Consider the following 24,048-nt stretch of genomic DNA (forward strand, 5'->3'; position numbering starts at 1 on the left):
CGCATCATCCTCGCGCCTCGTTCCTAGAGGAAAGTGACTGTATTTCCCCTCGTCCGCCTTCCACCCCGGCCGCCTGGGCGAATCGGCCGGGCCCGCCCGCTGACGTCACCTCAGAGCCCCGCCCCCTCAAGGGTCCCGGGCCCTTGCGGCGGGGGCTGCCCCGGGGGGGAGTCAGTTGAGGCGGCGGGAGCTCGGCGGAGGGCGGGCCAGGTGACTGGTCCGGGCCATGCCGAGGAAGAAGCCCTTCAGCGTGAAGCAGAAGAAGAAGCAGTTGCAGGACAAGCGGGAGCGGAAGCGAGGTCAGTGCGGGAGCGAGAGGAGGGGGCGGGGCTCCGGCTCCCGCACATCTGGAAGGAGGGGTGTGCCCGCCGCACCTCTGGGGGGCGTAGGAGGGGGTGGTGGCCTCGCGCCGACGCGCGCGGGCGACCACGGAGGGGATTTCCTCACCCCAGCCTCACTAAATCTGGAAGGAGTGGGGAAGGATGGAGAGTTGGGGGAGGGGAATCTCTCCAGCTCGAACGGGGCGCCATCCCCGCAGATCCCTGGAGGAGGAGTGACTCCCCCCACGCACATCCGGGAGGGTCGTGGCAGGGTGGCTGGGAGGACCGGGCCTCAAAAGAAGTGGGGTAGGGTGAGGGGGAGCCAGGCCGGCCGAAGAGGGGGTCTTAAGGCCCCTGAGAGCCGGCCAGCACTGGCGTCACCAGCCAGCTCCTCCCCGCAGGGCTTCAAGATGGGCTGCGATCCAGTTCCAACAGCCGCAGCGGGAGCCGGGAGCGGCGGGAGGAGCAGACCGACACCTCAGACGGGGAGTCTGTGACCCATCACATCCGCAGGCTCAATCAGCAGCCTTCCCAGGGGCTGGGCCCGCGAGGCTATGCCCCAAATCGGTGAGAGTGGGCGGGGGTCGCTGGCCCGGGCTTCCCCGCCTACGCGGAAGTCAGAGCGTTGGGGGAAAGCAGGCTGCTGCTGGTGGAGGCTTGAAACTGGAGGTGGTGGGGCCGGGATGCCCCGGATCTCCGCGGGCCGCCGGGCTCACCGGAGCGGGCTGCAGTCTTCCCTTCCGGAGGGGCTGGAGACAGTTTGGCTTATAGAAAAGCGAGGCTTAGGGGAAGGGCTAATGTTACGTGAAAGAGGGACTTGGGGGAGGGCCGACTCAGAGAGATTTGAACAACTCCGGAGAGAAAGCTTTGCGAAGTTGTCTGCCCAAGAGGAGAGAAGATTGGAGTTTGTGGCCGCAGGATTGTGATGGATGCCGTGGTCTCTGTCCCGTTAGATACCGGCTGCATTTTGAGCGAGAGAGCCGGGAGGAGGTGGAGAGGAGAAAGAGAGCGGCCCGGGAGCAAGTACTGCAACCAGTCAGCGCTGAGGTGCTGGAGCTGGACATCCGGGAGGTTTATCAGCCTGGGTCAGGTGAGTAAGAGCTCAACATCTGGCCGTTTGGGACCGGCAGTGGGCTGAGGGAGGGAGTTTGGAAGAGGAAGAGCTGACTGTCAGGAAGGAGGGGTCTGGGAAGCACCCTTGAGTCCTGAAACTATCCTCATAGTTACTGGGACTTTTTCTTGATTTCCCAGTTCTGGACTTTCCGCGACGTCCTCCTTGGAGTTATGAGATGTCCAAGGAGCAACTAATGAGCCAGGAGGAGCGGAGCTTCCAGGAGTATCTTGGGAAGATTCATGGGGCTTACAGCTCTGAGAAACTCAGCTACTTTGAGCATAATCTGGAGGTGAGAATGGAGTAGGGACAGGAGTGGGGCCTAGTGACCCAGGCTCAAATGGGTCTAGGATCAGGCAGGAGAGGGACTCAGGTTCTCTTCTTGCGACCTTGTCTTTTCAGACATGGAGGCAGCTGTGGCGAGTGTTAGAGATGTCTGACATCGTCCTGCTTATCACTGATATCCGACATCCAGTGAGTACTGGGGATGAAAGTACAAGGGGGTGGAGGGAGGAGGATTCTTGTGGGCTAAAGGGCAGAGGCAGGAGCTGGGAGACAGAGAGGTGTGCGCTTTCCTTTCCAGTCTCCCCTGCCCCGTGCTGATGCCGCAGTCAGGAGCTCAGTCCTTTATTCATCCGTACCACAGCCTGGCACTCCTCCCCTGGCCAAGTGACTATCCTCTCTTTTACTTCCTTTGATGAAAAACTACATATTCTGTTTCCCAGCCCACCAGAGCTAGACCAATAGGAAGTCCAAGTATGGAGCTCCAGGAGCTTCTCCGAAGGCAGCTGGGGTATCCCCCTGCCCTGCCACATCAGTCACCACAGGACTCAGCCTTACCTGGAATGCTAGGGTGTGGTTCAGGCTCTGGACTCTGCTGCCAGACGGCCCTTGTGTGAATCCTGTCTGCCGCTTCACTGTTGTCCTCCAGTGGGAGAAAGGGAGGTCTGTGGGGACATTTAGGTTGGATGTCCTTAATGACGTGGATGCACACACTCCTACACATATACTCACAAACACATACATGTGTGCATTCACACAATCGCATACACAGCCACACATGCTCAACATGCAAATATACACATATGTGCATAGACACATGTATGCATGTGTACATATGTAGGCAGTTGTGTACACACAAAAATAGATAGTAATTTCTACCCCAGCTGCCATCCCTGTCCTGCTTCCAGCCTTTACCCCAGTGTGCTATGTGTCATTATTTCCTTATCTTGTTTTCAGCTCATTTCCATCCCTAATCAGGACCTGTAGGAAGCCCCGCAGAGACACGTGCACAGGTGTTACTTATCCCTGCATTGTCTTCCTAGTTCAGTTTGGCTGATTTACCTTTCTTCCCCAGAATCTGCTCCCACCAGGGTCGTGTCTCTGAGCTGTGCCTGGTGAGTGGGGAACTGGAGGCAGAACTCTGGGTTGACCTCTCATTGCTGCATCCTGTTACCACCCCTCTCCCAGGTTGTGAATTTCCCACCAGCACTTTATGAGTACGTGACTGGAGAACTTGGGCTGGCTCTGGTGCTGGTCCTAAACAAGGTGGATCTGGCCCCGCCGGCTCTCGTGGTTGCCTGGAAGCATTATTTCCACCAACACTATCCCCAGCTCCACATCGTCCTTTTCACCTCTTTCCCTCGGGACCCCCGTACCCCACAGGACCCTAGTAGTGGTGAGTAGGCTATGAGGAGGGCAACATGGGAGAGGTGGGTGTCAGGGGGTAAAGAGGAGCACAGAGAGGCTTGTTGACAAGGGGTGCCTGATTTTACGCCTATGGGTGGTGGGACCGATGGGGTGCTAACCTTTTTGTGCCCTCTGATCTCAGTCTTGAAGAAGAGTCGGAGGCGGGGGAGAGGATGGACTCGGGCCCTGGGGCCAGAGCAGTTGCTGAGAGCCTGTGAAGCCATCACTGCAGGGAAAGGTATGTGTCCCTTGGAGGGAGTGTAGGAGGCCATGGGGGAGACCCAAGGCCCGGAGTCCTTTTGCTCACCTTCCCCTCTATTACAAATACAGGCAAGAGACCAGAGGGAGGGATGGAGGAGGGAGCAGACAGACTGACCGGTGGGACAAGGAAGGCAGCAGGTGGGCAGGAACTCCAGTGGTTACTGCCTTCAGTCTTTTCAGTACTTTTCAGAAACTCAGGGAAATGCACATGATTGCACAGTGGGGTCAAGTGAAGGCTGGGAGAGTCAGCTGTTGTGCAGGTTGGCACTACCCAACTCCAGAGGGCGCCAGTTACATCAGCTGTGCAGTGCGTAGTCTGTGCCCTCACATGGTGGCCCTGGGGAGAACCTTCTTCCTCTTCTTCCCTGAGCAGTGGACTTGAGCAGCTGGCGGGAGAAGATTGCCCGGGATGTGGCTGGGGCCACCTGGGGTAATGGCTCCGGGGAGGAGGAGGAAGAGGAGGACGGGCCAGCAGTCCTGGTGGAGCAGCAGACTGACTCAGCGATGGAGCCAACCGGCCCGACCCGGGAGCGCTACAAGGATGGGGTGGTGACCATCGGCTGTGTGGGTAAGGGAGCATGGCCCAGGCGTGACGGCCTCCTCGGAGGTACAGAGTTTTGATATTTGGAAAAGAGGGAAGGTGATCAGGTCTCATTCGGCTCCAGGGTCTCTGAGGGCAGAGGAGGCCATGGGCTGTAGTGGAACGGTCATGGCACGCCTGAATTAAATTCCGCCTCTTCTCAGCTGTTTCTAATCTTGAGCAAGTTATGAGTCTTAGTTGCTTTGTCTTAGTCTGAGATACTTAGTCTGAGTCTTCGTTGCTTTGATTTTAAAAATGAGAACACTGATACCCAATGAAAAGAGTGGATGTGAGGAGTGAAGGGAGTAGTGTAGAGAGAGCCTAACAAAGCCTAGACAGATAGTGATAACAGTAATAAAAATAGATGTCAACATTTAACGCTTAGATGATGCTTACCGTGTACTGGGCACTGTTCTGAGTGATTTGTATATATTAACTGTTTCAATTGTAGTAATTAGTCGTGGTGGAGTGATCATTAAATCATAGTGGGAACTTAGCAAGTATTCATTCCTTCTGGGTCTTAACCCTTTAAATCTGTTGTCAAGGAGAATCTTCCCTTAGTTGAGAGTGTTGTCTCTGCTCTTGGTCGGGGAGAAAGGAATGTATGATTAGAACCTAGGCCTCCTTTTCATTTTGGGTGGGAGAGGTGAAAAATGACTTTGGCAAAGTTGTAGTATCTGAGGTGACATTGGAACCAAAAAAGGCCCAACCCTGAAGAAATTAGGGGGAGCAGAGTGGCTGGACCCCTTGGAAACGCTCCTGGCTTATCTTTCGGTCTCCTTTTTGTCTTGGGGAAAACCTGCCTGCCTGCTGACAGATTGCTCCCTTTCCAGTCATTTCGCCCTGGCTTTCCCTCCCCGGACTTTTGATCCCGGCTTTCCCTCTTGGGGGGCCATGTTTCTCCTCTCAGGAGGCTCTGCACTGACCTGTCTGTGTTTAGGGTGATGTGATAGGGAGAGCGTGTGCTATGGCACAGGCAGCCCTGAGCTTGGAGCTCCCTCCCACTCTCATCCGTTTGTCCATTCAACAGATGTTTACTGGCACCAGGTGCCAGGTGCTGTTCTAGGCCGTGAAAATGGCAGAAAAGTCCCTACCCTCACAGAGCTTGTTTTCTTGTGAGTAGATTGATTTGTGATCTGAAATCATATTATTTAGGGGCAATGAAGGAAATAAAGTAATGAAGGAGACAGAGAGTGACTGGAAAGGAGGGGTCCTCAGGGGAAGGCTCCTGAGAAGAGCCCGAGATGCTGAGATGAACTGGCTGTTAGGAGATGTGGGGAAAGTTCAAGGGTCAGTCAGTGAGAGGGGCTTGAGGAAGGGATGAGGTTGGTGATTGTGGGACGAGCCAGAGCGCCCAGGGCACTGGGGTGTGGGAACAGGAAAGAGATCAGGAATGAGGCCAGAAAGGTCGCCAGGGACCACATCGTGTCAAGTCCTGTGGCTTTTTGGGTTTTATTCCAAGTCTGATGAGAAGCCATTGGTGAGTTTTGAGCAGGGGAGTGACAGGGTCTGATTTCCTTTTGTAGATGTTTACTTTAGCTGCCAAGTAGAGAATAAATGGTGGGGGGTGGGCAAGAAAGGAAGCAGAGAGCGTGCAGTCAGAGGCTATTCCAGTAGTCTGAGGCGAAATGAGAGCTGCTCCGAGCAGAGTGGTAGAGGTGGAGGTGGTGGGACGGGGTCAGGAACAGGATGTCTCTACCTTTAAAAGGTAGAGAAAATGAGACTGCAGATGGGTTGCACTTGGGGCCTAGAGAAACTGAGTAATAGAAAGGGAGTTCCAGGTTGTTGTACTGGGAATACTGAGATAGAAAGATTGGGAGAGGAGCAGGTTTGGAGGGGCTGGGGGGCGGAGGGGAATTAGGATTTGAAGTTGAGATTCTTTTTAAATTTCCCGAGTGGAGATGTGGAATCAGTAGTGAGCAGAGGAGCCGGGAGCTTGGGGGACAGGACTGCAGATTTGAATTTGGGTGTGGTTATAAATTTGGGGAGCCATTGGTGGATATAAGTGGTATTTAAAGGCATGGACTGGATGAGTTGGGGAGAGGAGGCAGGTGGAAAGAGGAAGCCAAGCCAGCAATTAGAGGTTGGGCAAAGGAGGAGGAAACCAAGAGGCTGTCCCAGAAGTCAAATGAAAACAGTGTTTGGAGAGCAAAGGAGGGCCCAGTTGTGTCCCATGTTGCTGAAGGTTGAGTGAGATGAGCACAGAGACTTGCTCAGCGGGCTTGGCAGTGTGTGGATCAGTGGTTTCAGTGGACTGGAGGAGAGAAAGCCAGGTAAGGGTAGACCAATGAGATAACAGGCACCAACATGGCAGAACCTCACATAACATTGTACGAGAAAGGAACCAGACACCACAGCATCCATCCTGCACAATTTTATTTGTGTAAAGTTGAAAAGCTGCAAAATTGCATGGCATCGTTCAGAGATAACACAGGTCATAAACCTCAAAAGAAACATAAGGAGTGGAATCGCTTACAGCTCAGGATAAGGCTTGCATGTGCAGAGGGAGAGGGTTAGGATCCAGAAGGACCAATGGGGCCTCTGAGGAAGTGTGTCACACTCTGTGCCCAGGGCGAGTGATATGGGGCTCATCAGGCACACTTATGTTTCATGCATTTTTGTGTATGTTATAGTTTATGGACACAAAGAAGATGGCAGGAAGTGGTGACAAAAAGTAGATTTTTTCAGGAGTTTCGTTATAAAGGGAACAGAGAAAGGGAGCTGGTGGGGGTTGTCAAAGGCGGGTGGTTTACTCCCTCCCTCCTTCGAGAGGAGAGACTTCAGTGGGTGTAAGCAGAGCGCAGTCAGCACAGTGGTGACTTTGCCAGCCCCAGTCAGCTGCCCAGGAGCAGGTGCTGAATGGGCAGAGTTGAATTTACAGGGTTGGGTTTTGGCAGCTGAGTAAGCTGGAGGGGAGAGGTGGGACCAGGAAGTTCAGTGTCTGTGAAAGGGACTGGCTGTAGAGCTGGATAGTGGAGTCTAAGTTGGGTAAGAAGGGGAGTGAGGACATGAGTTGGGTGTTGAGTAGTGTTCCCATGCTAGAGGCAGGGTCAAGGAATTATTGGGATGGAGGAACCAGAATAAGTGAGCTGGAAAGATGGGATGTCAGGGCAGAGAGAGAGGTGCTTGCAGTTGAGATTTTGGAGGTATGAAGTGACACGGTCCAGGGTGTGACCATGGGAGTGGGTATCGGAGGTGGGTGGAGGAAATGACCTTTGGAAGTGAGATGCTGGCACAGAGAGGCCAGAGTGCAGAAGAGATCAGTGGAGATGCTGAACCCGGCCAGAATGAAGGGGGTGGTTATGAAGGGAGCGGCAGTGAGCCCCAGGGCTTGCAGTCTTCTCCTTGGAGAAGTTACGATAATCGTGAGATGCGTGTCTCACTTGGCACTTAGTCTGCTGCAGGCACTGAACCACGCAGTTGTGTTTGTTTCTCATTTAATCCTGACCGCTCTGAGGCTGGAGGTCTCTGCGCTGGTAAAATGAGGAAATAGGCTGAGAAAGTTAAGTCAGTTGCCGTGAGGTCACAGAGCTGGTAAGTGGAGAGGCCAGGATTCAATCCTGGCAGTGCACAGCATGATTTGTAACTTGCAGTGTTGTACCGCTTCCTTAATTCCTGAGCCTTAGTTCCCCTTTCATGGATAGCTATAGCGCCACAGAGTAAGGATCTGTCAGATGTTAATGTTCCTTGCCTTCCTCAGGTTTCCCCAACGTGGGAAAGTCCTCGCTGATCAATGGGCTGGTGGGGCGGAAGGTCGTGAGTGTCTCCAGAACCCCGGGCCACACTCGATACTTTCAGACCTACTTTCTCACCCCCTCCGTGAAGCTCTGTGACTGCCCGGGCCTCATCTTCCCCTCCCTTCTGCCCAGGCAGTTGCAGGTAGGAGGGCAGAGGGGGCAGAGAGGGAGGGAAGGCAGGGGATTTCGGAAGGTGCTTAGTGCTCTTGTTTCCTCTCAGATTCTGGCGGGGATCTACCCCATCGCCCAAATCCAGGAGCCATACACCGCCGTGGGCTATCTAGCCTCCCGGATCCCTGTGCAGGTCCTGCTCCACCTGCGCCACCCCGAGGCCGAGGACCCCTCCGCAGAACACCCTTGGTGTGCCTGGGACATCTGTGAAGGTAGGGTCTGTGTGCCTGGCTTCTCCCCTCGCCCCATCTCCTCTCCTCTTCTCAGAGGTCCTGCCGTCGATGGAGCAGCTGGCCACTCATTCCTAGATTTCTGTCTCAGGGCCAGCAAGATCTCTGGCCTGGAATGTTCTGGGGAAAATTAGAAGGACTCTGTTATGGGAGTAGGGTAATGGTGACCGGGCCTGGTTAACAGGCTTCCCTCTCCATTATCGTTTTTTCCTTCCAGCCTGGGCCGAGAAACGTGGTTACAAGACAGCCAGGGCGGCCCGGAACGATGTGTACAGAGCAGCCAATAGCCTCCTGCGGCTGGCGCTGGACGGCCGCCTCAGCCTGTGTTTTCATCCCCCCGGCTACACTGAACAGAAAGGTCAGCCAGCCAGTGCGCTCCCCCAGCCCCTGCTATAGTGTTGGCAAAAGGGGGTGGGTTTTGTGGCCACCCAGCAAGGATTCGGGAATCTGCACCCTCAGCCAGCGCTGTGGTACTGAGCGCCTCTGAGACGATTTCCTGATCTGCAAGACCAGGGTGATAGTCGTCCCCCGGCACAGTGGTGGTAAAGATTGGCGTTAATGTGTACAGAGCTTCTGTTCAGTGCTCAGTGCATGAGTTGCATGAATGAATGAGTGAATGCCAGGAGCTATAAAAATTGTTGTTCTTAGTTTTGGCATCTCGCCATCTTTCTCTGGCTTTAGTTCCTTATTCAAAACTCTCCTCCATTCTCTTTCTTGTTTTGGTTCCCCAGGCACCTGGGAGTCGCATCCGGAGACCCTGGAGCTGGTGGTTTTGCAGGGCAGGGTGGGGCCGGCAGGTGACGAGGAAGAGGAGGAAGAGGAAGAGCTGAGCAGCTCCTGTGAGGAGGAGGGAGAGGAGGACCGGGATGCGGATGAGGAGGGGGAAGGGGATGAGGACACCCCAACCTCAGCTCCAGGGTCCAGCCTGGCCGCGCGAAACCCTTACGCCCTGCTGGGCGAGGACGAGTGCTGAGTCTCTGCCCTGCGCCATCTTCCCCACCCACTTATCTTTGCTTTTGGACTGACCTGGGGGTCTCTCCCTCTGCCACCCCAATTGTGAATAAAGATTGTCTGCTTTGTAGCTCCTTCCCCAGATGGACTGAGGTGAGAGCGGCTGTTTCAGGCTGACAGCTGTGGGAGGCGCTCTCCTTTCGCCCTTTTTGTGTGCACCCTCTTTGTGAAGGAGAAGTTCTCCTGGGAGTTAATTCAGGCCCAAACGGCTGCCATGTTTGCAGACCTCCTGTGCTCACTCTCCCACTTGCACTTTAGGAATGCCATTATCCACATGGAAGGGGAGGTCACTTCAGACTTGAGGCCTGGTGGAAATCCAGCCCCTTTTGGAGTTTGTGCCGTTCCCTCTCCGATTTGTGCAGCAGCCTTGTGCGCCCCCTGCTGCCAGACCTGGGTTATACCAGGAGCTTCTGAGAGAAGAAGCAGTAAGAGAAGGCATCACGAGCTGATGTCTTTAAGTGAGATTTTTACAGGATTTATTCAAATTCAGCAAATATTTATTGAGGGCTGACTGTGCGTCTTAACCTATGCTAAGCACTGAGCATATAAAGATGCACAAACAGGGCCTGACCTGAATTTGCAGCCTGGTCGTGATCAAGACCCCATTCTCAGGCACCCAAGTTTTTGGATTAGGAAGGGTGTGTGATGTTCTCCAAATCCTCGGGGCTTGTACAGTATAATTCTAGGACTTCCTGTGCATAGGAATTTTTAGTTAAGACTAAACGCTTGTGAGAATGTTGATTCAACCTATATGAGTAGAGTCTTAATTGCTGACAGACAAGTAGCGTGCACGTTTATGATTTGAGCAGAACAGTCCTTTAAGTACAGCGTTAAGTTTGATTATTTCAAAGCCCGTACACACTGAAGTGTGTGAGATTCATAGGGATGGCACAGAACCAGCTTCCTGAATCCCGTTTACCCTGGTTTGGGATGGAGCCGAGGTGAGCTGGTGTCATCTGCATGTCAGTAGAGATCAGCTCTCTTGTGAGTCAGGGCATCTTCATCCTGCTGTCTTTCTCCCTTGTTCGGCAATCAGCTGGACTCCTGGGTTTAATTTTTGGAGAAAAGGCAGAATGAGTTTTGATTTATTGGCTGCCACAGTGTTCTCTGGGTTGGGTGGTAGCAAAAAGTGTTTGACAGGTTGACCATTAGATGTCAGGGTGAGGAGAAGACGGCGTACCAGATTCCTTGTCTTCACTGTAAAGCATCCTATTCAGCTTCTGGGTCTCTGGGCGTTTCTGTGATGCCGGCAGTGACCCTGTCAACCCAGGAGCAAAAGAAGCTGAGGTGTCTGGACCACGTTCCCTCAAGCAACCTCCTCCATTGGTCCCAGTGATAACACAAGTCCTGGAGTTTGCACTCCAGTGCAAAGTTTAAATACTACCAGCAGGTAAATGTGCTAAAAGGTTGCCCAAAATGTGGTGTAAGCGAGAAAAAGTCCCAGTTGAGAGAAAAACCCACCTGTCTCCCACCTTGGGCTCCTTAGCCTCGGGCTGGGTGTTCTGATGGAAGAAAGGCCCCAGCTCGGCTGCCTCTGAGGGTTCCTGATGTTCAGGGAAGGTCAGGGGACTCTGCTGCTGGAGGTGGGGCGGGGACATTGGAGTCATGTCAAAAAGCAGAGAAAAAGAAGAAAAATCAGAATGCTCTTTGTACCCCACTTCCTCCTCTGTGCTGCTTCTCTTCCCTGTACCTTATGCTGTCACATGAGTCTCACCAGGGGTATTTGGGAGGGTGGGGGGTGGGGATGAGGAGTTGAGACCTGAGTTGAGGAGGGGGGATTTTTATGCTGCCGACCTGGAAGGAGGCAACTGTAACATCCCCAAGGGCTAGACTGTAAGTGATTTTTCCCAGGCCCGTCAGTGACTGATGGGTCTGCGGAAAGTATCCCTGAGGGAAGAACTATCTTAGCAACAAACAGACCGGGAGGAGGAGGGTAAATAATACCCAACACCAGTGCCTGAGGCTGGGGTTGGAGCTGCCTAGAAGCTCCCCTCCATGCTGAGATGCCTGGAACCCCAGTCCTCACACCCCTCCCGCCTGGGTCACGTCCACGGTGGGGATACTTGACCATGGAGGTTGGGCTCTGGCAGTTCCCACAGCTTCTGGCCGGTCTCTTGGAGAGAAAGCAGTGCTTCTCTCATTCATGCTGAAATTTCATTTAGACATGGAACCCACTTCCTTCCAAGCTTCCCTTTTTCCAGACTTACTTCTAGTCCTGCTTCTTAAGGTAGCTGTGTCTGGTCCAGAGAAGTTCAATGATGTGGGCCTCTGTTTCTTCATTGCTTATAATCATTGATACAATCAACAAAAATTGTTTGAAAACAGTATGTGTCAGACATGCTGAATTCTGGGCCAAAACATTGAATAAAGCATAGACCCTACCTCAAGGAGTAGAACAGCCAGACACTAATAATAATCTAATAGTACAATTCTATAGCACTATGTAAATTATAAAAGAATTAGTTTACATCTAACCACTGAGCTGTTGTAAGTCAGCTGGATAGAACTATAGTCGCCCCAAGGATTCATTCATTCATTCACCCACCAGACATTTGTTGAGCAATTACTATCTGCCTGTCACTGCCACATCGTAAGCGATATAGAAATAGTCATTTGTGGAGCTCAAAATTTATTGGCGAATGGAAACAATTAAATAGATAATTACCAAAAAAGTGTGATAAGTGTTGTGAGAAGGGTAGTAAAGGGTCCCATAGGATAGTGGTGGCTCCATATAGGAGGGGCCTTGGGGTGCTGACCAGGAAGGAGTGAGGACAGGGCTGGAAGCTGTGTTTGTGTAGCAAGTTATTTAAGACCAAAAAAATTTACTAGTATGTAGTAAAGAGTTGCTATGGGAACAGTTGACAGGGGCAACTAAGCCAGGCTTGGTGAGTCAGAGGAAGCTTCCTGGAGGAACAGACCTTCAAGCTGAGGCCCGAAGACTGAACGGGAGTTAGCCAGGCAGTGAGAGGGGAAGAGCGTTCCAGAGGGGACAGCAAAGGTCAGGGAAGCACATGACAACTTTGGAAGACTGGAATTGTTCAGCATGGCTGGGGCAGAGGGTGCAAGAGAGGAGTGAGGAAGGGTGAAGCTGGAGAGGTGGGCTCAGCCATGCTAAAGATGCACGCCTTATCCAGAGGAACACTGACGAACTTAAGGCCTAAGACTATGAGATTTGTGCCTTAGAAAGACCATGCTGGTTGCAGTGTGGAGACCGGTTTGGAAAGGGGAGAGATCAGAAACTTTTTCAACGATCCCAGGGGAAGAGAATGGACACCAGAATTAAGGTAGTGGCAGATGGAAGAAGAGAAATATTTTTTTTTTTAAGATTTTATTTTTCTTTCTTTTCCCCAAAGCCCCCCAGTACATAGTTGTATATATTTTAGTTGTGGGTCCTTCTAGTTGTGGTACGGGTGACGCCACCTCAGCCTGGCCTGATGAGCAGTGCTAGGTCCGTGCCCAGGATTCGAACTGGTGAAACCCTGGGCCACCAAAGCAGAGCGTGTGAACTGAACCACTTGGCCACGGGGCCAGCCCAGAGAAATAGTTTTATGGGATGCTTAGGAGGTAGAGTTGACAGGGTGTGGGGATTGTTTTGCTGTGGGGGGCAGTGGGGAGAGGGACACATCGAGTTTCTGACTTGGCAACTTTAAAGAAGTTGAAGTGGGTTGGAGCCATTTCCTGAGACAGGGTTTATGCAAGTGGAACTTCGGGGAAGAGAGGTTGTGGCTGCAGACAGAGATCTGGGCGTCCTCGACATATAGGTGGGAGGAGGGTAATTCAGATCGTCCATGGAAAGTGTGTAGCTGAGAAGAGAAGAGGGCTGAGGAAGAAAGTGAACATACCAAAGGGAGGGCAGGACAAGAGGAACCAGCGGACAGGATAAAACCTAGGAAAGTGTGGTGTGGTGAAAGCCAAGGGCAGAAGGAAGGACGGGCGCAGTGTGGCCTGCTGCCGCCCAGTGATGGTATGAAGATGGCATGAAGAATGAAGAGTGCCCACTGGATTTGGCAACAAGGAGCCTTGGTGATCTTGGTGGGAGCAGTTGTATCGGACAGGTGAGATCAGAAGCCCCGCATGTCGGGGACTGAGGAATACTTTGGAGGAAAGAAGTGGAAGTAGTGGAGGAAAGGATATAATTTTCAAGAAGTTCGGTTGTGTTTGCAAGAGAAAAACAGAGGGAGCAGAATATATGGACTTGAGGCACTTTTTCAAGTTTTGAGCTTTTTCACATGATGTTTGGAGGAAGGATCGAGTGGAGGAGGAAAGGTTGAAAATGCAGGAAGGTGGAGATTAGGATAAACAAGCTCTGGACAGTAGGCGGGGTGGCGCTGAGATTCCCCGTGCAGAGATTACTCTCTCGGGCGGGAGCCGGGTTGGCTTCTGTCGTAAGGGGAGGAAACAGCGCTGACGTTCAGCCGGTTTGCACTGCTACGGCTCAACCAGTTGTTCAAACACTTCTGTACCAATTAGTAAGCAGTTTAAGAGTAACTGCAAAAAGCAGTTAAAATAATTAATAGAATGAATTCTAATATGAAAATTCAAGTTCAGAGTTGGCAACAGCCATCGGTGAATGAGCTTTTCGCTGCACCTGAGATGCGTTGCAGCGCCGCCTGCTGGCCTGGCAGCGTCACTGCAGGCTGAGAGGCAGCTTTGCACCGTTACGAAGCATTCTTTAAAATTGCCCGTTTAAATGATCTTATAATTAGACGGAGTTGCTACTGCTTCTAACTAGTTTAACTTCTACTTTGATTTTGTTGCGAGTACATAGCCACTTTTGTGTCAGCAGTAAGTTGCAGTGTTTTAATATTTACACATTTAAGAATTTTAAATACAGTATTAAAGCCAGACTTGAATAAAGAGACAGCCAAGTTTGGATATGTTTCTTAATGTGCCTTTGGAGGTATCATAAATAGAATCTTTTTATTTCTCAGGAGAACAAAGAAGAAATAATATTAATATGCTGCAGCCTGGAATGTCTTCTGTTACTATGTAAAAATCAGAACAATGTGGAAATTCTTTCCAACTTTTTTTTGAAAATTGTCTAACACACAGAAAAACTGGGGAAAAAAAGGACAATAAACACCGAAACACGGAACAGAAATGTTCAACAAATCCCAACATTTTGAAATATTTGCTTTGCTAGTGTCCATCTTATCTATCCACCCATTTATCTGTCTACTTCTCTCTTCTTTTTTTCCCTGAACCATTTGAAAGCAAGTCGCAGACATCAGGACAATTCATCCCCAAATCTTCAGTATATATTTTACACAACTGCGATAGAAATATCACATCTAATGAGTCAATAATTCCTAACATCATCTAACATTAGTCCATATTCAAGCTTTCCCAATTTAAATTTTTTTTTATAGCGTTTAAAAAAACTCAACAGGATCCAGTGAAGCTCCACACATTGCTTTGTAGCTGTGTCCTCCTCGCTCCCCTTTTCTTTTTAATCCAGAACAATCCAGTCTTTTTTTCTGCATGGAACTGACTCTTTGAAGAGACTAGGCCAGTTGTCTTACAGAATGTTCTACATTCTGGGTTTGTCTTGTTGTTTCTGTGGTGTTGTTTAACTTGTTCCTCTATCTCCCTGTATTTTGTTCTTTTCAATTTTTTTTTGATATTTCACCATACTATTTGCTTTTAAAAAGTAGTCTTGAAATCAATGGTGTACGAAAACAAAAACCTAAATTTTTTTTTGTAACTTACAAAAACTCTTTATACAAATTGAAAAAGTTGAACAAGTATTTTCCAAAAGCTTGTGTGTTTTGAGTTTCAAATCTTGTTCTTTTTTTAATTGAGGTATAACTGACATAAGTATAATTCAATATTTGTATATATCACAAAATAATCACCACAATAAGTCTAATTAACGTCCATCACCATACATAATTACAGAATTTTTTTTCTTGTGATGAGAACTTTTAAGATCTACTTTCCTAGCGACTTTCATATGCAGTACAGAATTATTAACTATAGTGACCATGCTGTACGTTACACCCCCATGACTTATATTTATTTATTTATCGAGGTCATAATAGTTTATAACATTGTGAAATTTCAGTTGTACATTGTTATTTGTCAGTCGCCATATAAATGTGCCCCTTAACCCCTTGTGCCTGCATCCAACCCCCTTTCCCCTGGTAACCACTAAACTGTTCTTTTTGTCTGTGTGTTTTATCTCCCACATATGAGTGAAATAATATGGTGTTTGTCTTTCTCCATCTGGCTTATTTCACTTAACATAATACCCTCAAGTTCCATCCACGTTGCTGCGAATGGGACAATTTTGTCTTTTTTTATGGCTGAGTAGTATTCCATTGTACGTATATACCACCTCTTCTTTATCCAATCATCAGTTGATGCACCCCTGGGTTGCTTCCATGTCTTGGCTATTGTGAATAGTGCTGCAATGAACATATGGGTGAATAAGTCTCTTTGCATTGTTGATTTCAAGTTCTTTGGATAAATACCCAGGAGTGGGATAGATGAGTCATATGGTATTTCTATTTTTAATTTTTTAAGAAATCTCCAAACTGTTTTCCACAATGACTGCACCAGTTTGCATTCCCACCAGCAGTGTATGAGGGTTTCCTTTTCTCCACAACCTCTCCAACATTCATTATTTTTTGCCTTGGTGATTATAGCCATTCTAATGGGTGTAAGGTGATACCTAAGTGTAGTTTTGATTTGCATTTCCCTGATGATTCGTGATGTTGAACATCTTTTCATGTGCCTATTGGCCATCTGCATATCTTCTTTGGGCAAATGTCTGTTCATATCTTCTGCCCACTTTTTGATCAGGTTGTTTGCTTTTTTTGTTGTTCAGTTGTGTGAGTTCTGTATATATTATGGAGATTAACTCCTTGTCAGATATATGATTTGCAAATATTTTCTCCCAGTTGGTGGGTTGTCTTTTTGCCTTGCAGAAGCTCTTTAGTCTGATTAAGTCCCACTTGTTTATTTTTTCTTTTGTTTCCCTTGTCCGAGTAGACATGGTATTCAAAAAGATTCTTTTAAGACCTATGTCAAAGAGTGTACTGCCTATATTTTATTCTGGAAGTTTTATGGTTTCAGTTCTTACTTTCAAGTCTTTGATCCATTTTGAGTTAATTTTTATGTATGGTGTAAGATAATGGTCTACTTTCATTCTCTTGCACGTGGCTGTCCTGTTTTCCTGGCACAATTTATTAAGAAGACTTTCCTTTCTCCATTGTATGTTCTTAGCTCCTTTGTTGAAGATTAGCTGTCTGTAGATGCGTGTTTTTATTTCTGGGCTTTCAGTTCTGTTCCATTGACCTGTGTGCCTGTGTTTGTACCAGTACCATGCTGTTTTGATTACTATAGCTTTATAGTATATTTTGAAGTCAGGAATTGTGATGCCTCCAGCTTTGTTCTTTTTTTCAAGATTTCTTTAGCTATTTGGAGTCTTTTGTTGCCTCATATGAATTTTAGGATTCTTTGTTCCACTTCAGTGAAGAATGTCATTGGGATTCTGAGTGGTATTGCATTTAAGCTGTAGATTGCTTTAGGTAGTATGGACATTTTAACTATGTTTATTCTTCCAATCCATGTGCGTGGAATATCTTTCCATTTCTTTATGTCATTATCAGTTTATTTCAGTAATGTCTTATAGTTTTTTTTTGTATGGGTCTGTCACCTCCTTGGTTAGATTTATTCCTAGGTATTTTATTTTTATTTATTTTTATTTTATTTTTTCCTTTTTCTCCCCAAAGCCCTCCGGTACATAGTTGTATATTCTTCGTTGTGCGTCTTTCTAGTTGTGGCATGTGGGATGCTGCCTCAGCGTGGTTTGATGAGTAGTGCCATGTCTGCGCCCAGGATTCGAACCAAAGAAACACTGGGCCGCCTGCAGCAGAGTGCACAAACTTAACCACTCGGCCACGGGGCCAGCCCCTAGATATTTTATTCTTTTTGTTGCAATTTTAAATGGAATTGTATCCTTGAGTTCTCTTTCTGTTAGTTCATTATTGGAGTATAGAAATGCAACTGATTTTTGTAAATTGATTTTGTACCCTGCAACTTTGCTGTAGTTGTTGATTATTTCTAATAGTTTTCTGATGATTTCTTCAGGGTTTTCTATATATAAAATCGGGTCGTCTGCAAACAGTGAGAGTTTCACTTCTTCATTGCCTATTTGGATTTCTTTTATTTCTTTTTCTTGCCTAATTCTTCTGGCCAAAACTTCCAGTGCTATGTTGAACAAGAGTGGTATGAGTGGGCACCCTTGTCTCCTTGTCTTGTTCCTGTTCTCAGAGGGATGGCTTTCAGTTTTTCCCCATTGAGTATGATGTTGGCTGTGGATTTGTCATATATGGCCTTCATTATGTTGAAGTACCTTCTTCTATACCCATTTTATTGAGAGTTTTTATCATAAACAGATGTTGGATCTTATGCTTTCTCTGCATCTATTCAGGTGATCATGTGGTTTTTATTCCTTCTTTTGTTAACGTGGTATATCACAATGATTGATTCTGGATGTTGAACCATCTCTGTGTCCCTGATATAAGTCCCCCTTGCTCATGGTGTATTGCTGTATTTGGTTTGCCAATATTTTGTTGAGAATTTTTGCATCTATGTTCATCAGTGATATTGGCCTGTAATTTTCCTTCTTTGTGTTGTCCTTGTCTGACTTTGGTATCAGGATGGTGTTGGCCTCGTAGAATGTATTAGGAAGTGCTCCATCTTCTTCAATTGTTTTGGAATAGTTTGAGAAGGACAGGTAATAAATCTTCTTTGAATGTTTGGTAGAATTCTCCAGAGAAGCCATCTGGTCCTGGACTTTTATTTGGGGGGAGGTTTTTGATTGCTGTTTCAATCTCTTTACTTGTGATTGGTCTATTCAGATTTTCTATTTCTTCTTCTTCTTCTTTTTTTTGGGGGGGAAGATTAGCCCTGAGCTAACTGCTGACAATCCTCCTCTTTTTGCTGAGGAAGACTGGCCCCGAGCTAACATCCATGCCCATCTTCCTCTACTTTATACGTGGGATGCCCACCACAGCATGGCTTGCCAAGCGGTGCCATGTCCGCACCTGGGATCCGAACCGGTGAACCCTGGGCCTCCGAAGCGGAATGTGCGCACTTAAGCACTGTGCCACCCGGCCGGCCCCTCTATTTCTTCCTAATTCAGTTTTGGGAGATTGTAAGAGTCTAAGAATTTATCCATTTCTTCTAGACTGTCCAATTTGTTGGCATACAGTTTTTCATAGTATTCTCTCATAATCTTTTGTATTTCTGTGGCATCCATTCTAATTTCTCCTCTTTCATTTCTAATTTTAAAGATTTTATTTTTCCTTTTTCTCCCCAAAACCCCCTGGTACATAGTTGTATATTTTAGTTGTGGGTCCTCCTAGTTGTGGCATGTGGGACGCCGCCTCAGCATGGCCTGATGAGCAGTGCCACATCCGAGTCCAAGATCCGAACCAGCGAAACCCCAGGCAGCCAAAGCGGAGCCCGCGAACCTAATCACTCGGCCACGGGGCTGGCCCCTCTAATTTTATTTATTTGAGCCTTCTCTCTTTTTTTCTTAGTGAGTCTGCCTAAGAGTTTGTCAGTTGGTTTATCTTCTCAAAGAGTTAGCTCTTTGTTTCATTGACCCTTTCTATCATCTTTTTTGTTTCAATTTCATTCATTTCTGCTCTAATTTTTATTTCCCTCCTTCTGCTGAGTTTGATCTTTGTTCTTCTTTTTCTAGTTCTGTTTAAGTAGTAGTTTAAGATGTAGTTTAAGATTACTTATTTGAGATTTTTCTTCTTTGTTAACGTGAGCCTGTATTGCTACAAATTTCCCTCTTATGATGGCTTTTGCCATATCCCATATGAGTTGGTATGGTGTGTTTTCATTTTCATTTGTCTCCAGATATTTTTTTATTTCTCCTTTAATTTCTCCATTGGTTGTTCAGTAGCATGTTATTTAGTTTCCACATCTTTGTCCCTTTAACAGCTTTTTTTTTTTTTTGTAGTTGATTTCTAATTTCATAGCATTATGGTCAGAAAAGATGGTAGATATGATTTGTCTTCTTTTTGTAAATATTTTATTTTTCCTTTTTTCTCCCCAAAGCCCCCCGATACATAGTTGTGTATTTTTAGTTGTGGGTCCTTCCAGTTGTGGCATGTGGGATGCTGCCTCAGCATGGCTTGATGAGCAGTGCCATGTCGGTGTTCAGGATTCGAACTGGCGAAACCCTGGGCTGCCAAAGCTGAGCACGTGAACTTAACCACTCGGCCACAGGGCTGCCCCCGATTTCAATCTTCTTAATCTTGTTGAGGCTTACCTTGTTTCCCACCATATGATCTATTCTTGTGAGTGTTCCATGCACACTTGAGAACAATATATATTCTGCTGTTTTTGGATAGAGTCTTCTTTTTATAGCTATAAAGTCTGTCTGGTCTAGTTTTTTGTTTAATTCCATTATTTCCTTGTTGATTTTTGTTTGGAAGATCTATCCATTGATGTAAGTGAGGTGTTGAGGTCCTCTAATATTATTGTGTTGTTATTAATATCTCCTTTTAGGTTTGTTAATGGTTGCTTTATGTACTTTGGGGCTCCTGCGTTGGGTGCATAAATATTTATGTGTTATGTCTTTGTCTCTTTTTACCTGTTTTACCTTGAAGTCTACTTTGTCTGATATGAGTATGGCAACACTTGCTTTCCTTTGTTTGCCATTAGCTTGGAGTATCATCTTCTACCCCTTCACTCTTGTGGCAATGAACTCCCTTAGCTTTTCTTTATCTGGGAACGTTTTTATTTCTCCATCATATCTGAAGGATATTTTCACTGGATAGAATATTCTTGGCTGAAAGTTTTTGTCTTTCAGAATTTTGAACATATTATTATTCCATTCTCTCCTAGCTATGTTTCTGCTGAGAAGTCCCCTGAAAGTCAGATAGGGGTTCATTTTTAAGCTGTTTTCGTCTGCTTTGCTTCCCTTAATATTTTTTCTTTATCACTGACTTTTGCCAGCTTTACTACCATATACCTTGGAGGAGGTCTCTTACGTTGATATAGTTGGGAAATCTATTGACCTCTTTCACTTGTATTTCCAGCTCCTTCTCCAGGTTTGGGAAGTTCTCAGCTATTATTTCCTTGAACAAGCTTTCTGGTCTTCTCCCTCTAGAATACCTATTATCCTTATGTTGCATTTCCTAATTGAGTTGGACATTTCTTGGTGAATTTCTTCATTTCTTTTTAATCTTAGTTCTCTCTCCTCATCCATCTGAAGTGTTCCTAGATTTCTGTCCTCTAAATTGCTAATTTGGTCCTCCATAATATCAGCTTCATTGTTTAGGGAGTCCAGATTTTTCTTTATCTCATTTGTTGTATTTTTCATCTCCAACAGTTCTGATTGGTTCTTCTTTATAGTTTCAATCTGTTTTGTGAAGAAGTTCCTGTTTTCCTTGAACTGTCTTTATTTTCTTGTAACTCATTGAGTTATTTTTTTTATGATAGCTATTTTGAATTCTCTGTCATTTAGATTATAAATTTCTGTGCCTTCAGGATTGATTTCTGTATACTTGTTGTTTTCTTTCTCATCTGGAGATTTAATATATTTTTTTTCATCCTGCTTGAAGGGGTAGATTTCTGCCTCTGCATGGTGATAGTATTTGTTCACAGCTTCCACCTGCTGCCACTGGGTGGGAGTCAGGAGCTGTGTATTCTGAGCCTGCCATTGATCGCTCCTAAGTCCAGCCGCTGACTACTTTTCAGTCTGTGTGCTCTTTGGCAGACTGTTGAGCTGGTGTGCCCTGCTGAGGGGGGAGGGTGCTTTCTTTCACCCATGTGGTCCCCCTAGCCTCTGGCTGCTTTTCTGTCTGTGTGCGCTCTGGCTAACTGCTGAGCTGGTTGTGGGGTGGGGGCGGCATTTTTGCAACTTTTAAAATTAGATTCTAGTTACCCAATTTTGGAACTAATGCTTCAAAAATGCCATATACTTCACATTGCTTTACATCAGAAGGCATATAGTATGAGGTCATCCCATAGCTAGTGAAGCTAAAGATACTCACTTGATTCAGATGGACACTGTCAGATCTGTTCCCTAAAGGTACAGTTTACCCTTTGCAATTAGTAAGTCATCTGCATGGTTCTTTGACACTGTGTGAATATTCTAAAAATAACCTTTCACCTAATAATTGGCATCCATAGTGATCCTTGCCTGAATGAGTTATCTCATCAGGGGTTACAAAAAGGTGCTTTTCTACTTCTCTCGTTCCTACATTTATTAGGAGGTAGTTACCTGGAGAGTTAACTGGGAAACTAGGTTTCCTTCTAGAAAGGCATGGTAAATGCTTATTTCCCCTTAATTACCAATTTTCAGTGTAAGGTGGTGGTATAATATTAATCTACAAAGGTAGAAAATTAATCTTTTTCTTTTTTTAAACTATAGATCTGGGTTTGTATCCATTCAGTATTTTACAATCAATTACAGTCATTATTCTTTTTTTGCTCAAACTGTACTGAATGTGTCCAGTGGGAGCCCTTTTAAGCTGAATCTAGTTGTCCTTTTGACATACCCTCAAAGTTGTCTGTGAGCACTATTCTTGCTTTTGGCCCAACAAGATGTCCCAGGCTCAGTTTTTACTTTCCCAAGCTCCTGACATGGAATCAGCCATTTCTCCAGGGAGCACTGGTTCTTTTGGTGAGGAACAGTATAGAAAGCACTGCTTAGGTGCCGAGAGAGCTCACTGCTCTGGAGGTATCACTGCTTTAAGACATTTTCAGTGTTTAGAAAAATCTTGAATTCATATTGATATTTCCAAATCAATTTTAATTCTAGTTTCCTCCCTTAACTTCTTGATTTTGAATTTTATATCTTTTATCAGGATAATTAAAAATATTGGTTCATAATAACCCTGACATATTGACCTATTTGCTTCATCCTAAAATATACATAAAATAGTTTCAAAATTGCAATATTTACTACTACTAACAATAAAATTAATGAATGAAATTTAGTATTTATTTGCTTTTCTTTTAGTCTTTAGAATAGTTACCATGAAGGATGTACAAAGTACTGAATTCAGAAGTCACCTGAGATGATTATTTTCTCTAATAGTTACCTTAAAATTTGCTAAATAAACGTGTTCATTTGCTTTAGTTTTCAATTTTAGACTTTGATTTTTTCTTTTTAAATTAATTTCATTTTTAATATGTAAAATATTTACAATGTTCCAAAGGTAAAAATGAGATTAAAAAAGATGCACTGAGACAAGTTTTTTATCCTATCCTCCCCATCCATTTCTTTCTCCCCCCTTTAAGTAACCATTATTATTGGTTTCTGTTTTATTCCTCCACAGTTTCTTTTTACAAAAATAAACACACATGCATGAATATTCTTAGTCCCCTTTCTTACACAAAGAGTAGCATTGTATAGATATATCTTTTCACCTTGCTTTTGTCATTTAACCATATATGCTGAGGATTACTCCATATTAGTATACATATACAGATGTTATTCATTCCTTTTATAGCTGTGTAGCATTCCATTGTTTATTCAGATGCACCATAGTTTATTCAAACAGTCTCCTACTGATGGAGAGAGTGTCATTTCCAATGTTTTGTTATGACAAATAATGTCAAAATGAATACTCTCATGCGTATGTTTCACATTTGTGGAAATGCAAATGGAGAATAGATTATTAGAACTGGAATTTCTGAGTCAAAGGGTAAATATAGAGGTAATTTTGTTAGATGGTGCTAAATTCTACCCCAGAGGGATTTTAGTAAACATTTTGTCCTCTCATCAGCAGTTTAATAGTGAACCTGTTTCTCTGCAGCCTTACTAACAGGCTGTTTTGACAACTTTTGGCACTTTTTTCAATCTGATTGATGAGAAATTTATCCCAGTGTAGCTTTAATTTTATTTTATTATGAATGCAATTAAGCATGTTTTCATATAAACAAAGGCCATTTGCTTTGCCTCTTCTGTGAACTCTCCATTGATCTCTTTTGCTCAGTTTCCTTTTTTTTGGTGTGTGTGTGTGTCTTCTGGGTTTTTAAGAACTGTGGTAGGGAGATAAGCTATTTATCTATGATATGTTACACATATTTGTAATTTGTCTTTTAATTTGGTTTGTGGTTCTTGTGTTTTGGGTTTTTTTTCCTGAGGAAGATTGGACCTGAGCTAACATCTGTTCCAATCTTCCTCTATTTTGCATGTGGGTATCTGCCACAGCATGGCCACTGACAAGTGGTATAGGTCCAGGCCCAGGAACTGAACCCAGGCCACCAAAGCAGAGTGTGCCAAACTTAACCACTCGGCCATGGGGCTGGCCCAAGGTTTATGTTTTTTATAACAAAAATATTTTTTATTTTTATACAATCAGCTTTGTTAATCTTTTCTTTTATTACTTCTGTATTCTGAATCATAATTAGAAAAGCCTTCCCAATCCCAAGGTTATAAAGGAATTAACCAGTGAGATCTTTTAGTACTTGCATGGTGTCATTATTTGTATTTAAATTTCTGATCTTGGGTTTTATTCTGGTGTGTGGTATGAAGTATGGCTTTAATTTTTTTTTAAAGGTTTTATTTTTCCTTTTTCTCCCCAAAGCCCCCTGGTACATAGTTGTATATTTTTAGTTGTGGGTCCTTCTCTTGTGGCATATGGGATACCACCTCAGCATGGCCTGGTGATTGGTGCCATGTCTGCACCCAAGATTCGAACTGGTGAAACCCTGGGACACTGAAGCAGAGTGTGCGAACTTAACCACTTGGCTACAGGGCTGACCCCAGAATGGCTTTAATTTTATCTTCTCCAAGAAGGCTGTCTAGTTGTTCTAATACTATTAACAAAAAAGCCTATCATTCCCCCAGGGATTTGAGATGCCACTTTATCACATACCAAATTTTCATGTTTACTTGATCCTATTTCTTAATATCGTATTTTCCCCCAAGAAATCCATTTGTCTATTCATTTGCTAA

General features: G+C 45.7%; 1 protein-coding gene and 1 long non-coding RNA gene across 2 annotated transcripts; one reads left to right on the forward strand and one right to left on the reverse strand.

The window, feature by feature from the left end:
• Positions 1-57: 57 nt before the first annotated feature.
• On the forward strand, positions 58-9,180 carry GNL1 (G protein nucleolar 1 (putative)). The gene is made up of 12 exons (XM_014832304.3): positions 58-299; positions 722-887; positions 1,274-1,410; positions 1,572-1,723; positions 1,834-1,905; positions 2,902-3,109; positions 3,263-3,358; positions 3,755-3,949; positions 7,662-7,840; positions 7,919-8,081; positions 8,317-8,457; positions 8,831-9,180. Exons 1-12 carry the CDS (start codon positions 227-229, stop codon positions 9,070-9,072), a joined length of 1,824 nt encoding a protein of 607 aa, XP_014687790.1. The 5' UTR covers positions 58-226; the 3' UTR covers positions 9,073-9,180.
• An 865-nt stretch (positions 9,181-10,045) lies between these two features.
• Positions 10,046-10,710, reverse strand: LOC139045981 (uncharacterized). Its single transcript, XR_011505523.1, has 3 exons — positions 10,572-10,710; positions 10,291-10,368; positions 10,046-10,154 (listed from the first exon to the last, which is right to left on the reverse strand). It is a non-coding gene; the product is annotated as an uncharacterized lncRNA (long non-coding RNA).
• Between the last annotated feature and the right edge of the window lie 13,338 nt (positions 10,711-24,048).

This window comes from Equus asinus, chromosome 8 (genome assembly GCF_041296235.1).
Source record: "Equus asinus isolate D_3611 breed Donkey chromosome 8, EquAss-T2T_v2, whole genome shotgun sequence".
Lineage (NCBI taxonomy): Eukaryota > Metazoa > Chordata > Mammalia > Perissodactyla > Equidae > Equus > Equus asinus.

Coding starts and splice junctions, on each gene's coding strand:
- GNL1 (XM_014832304.3), top strand. CDS start 227: ATGCCGAGGAAGAAGCCCTTCAGCGTGAAGCAGAAGAAGAAGCAGTTG. Junction 1,906..2,901: donor TCACTGATATCCGACATCCA/GTGAGTACTGGG, acceptor CCCCTCTCCCAG/GTTGTGAATTTCCCACCAGC. Junction 3,110..3,262: donor CCCACAGGACCCTAGTAGTG/GTGAGTAGGCTA, acceptor CTCTGATCTCAG/TCTTGAAGAAGAGTCGGAGG.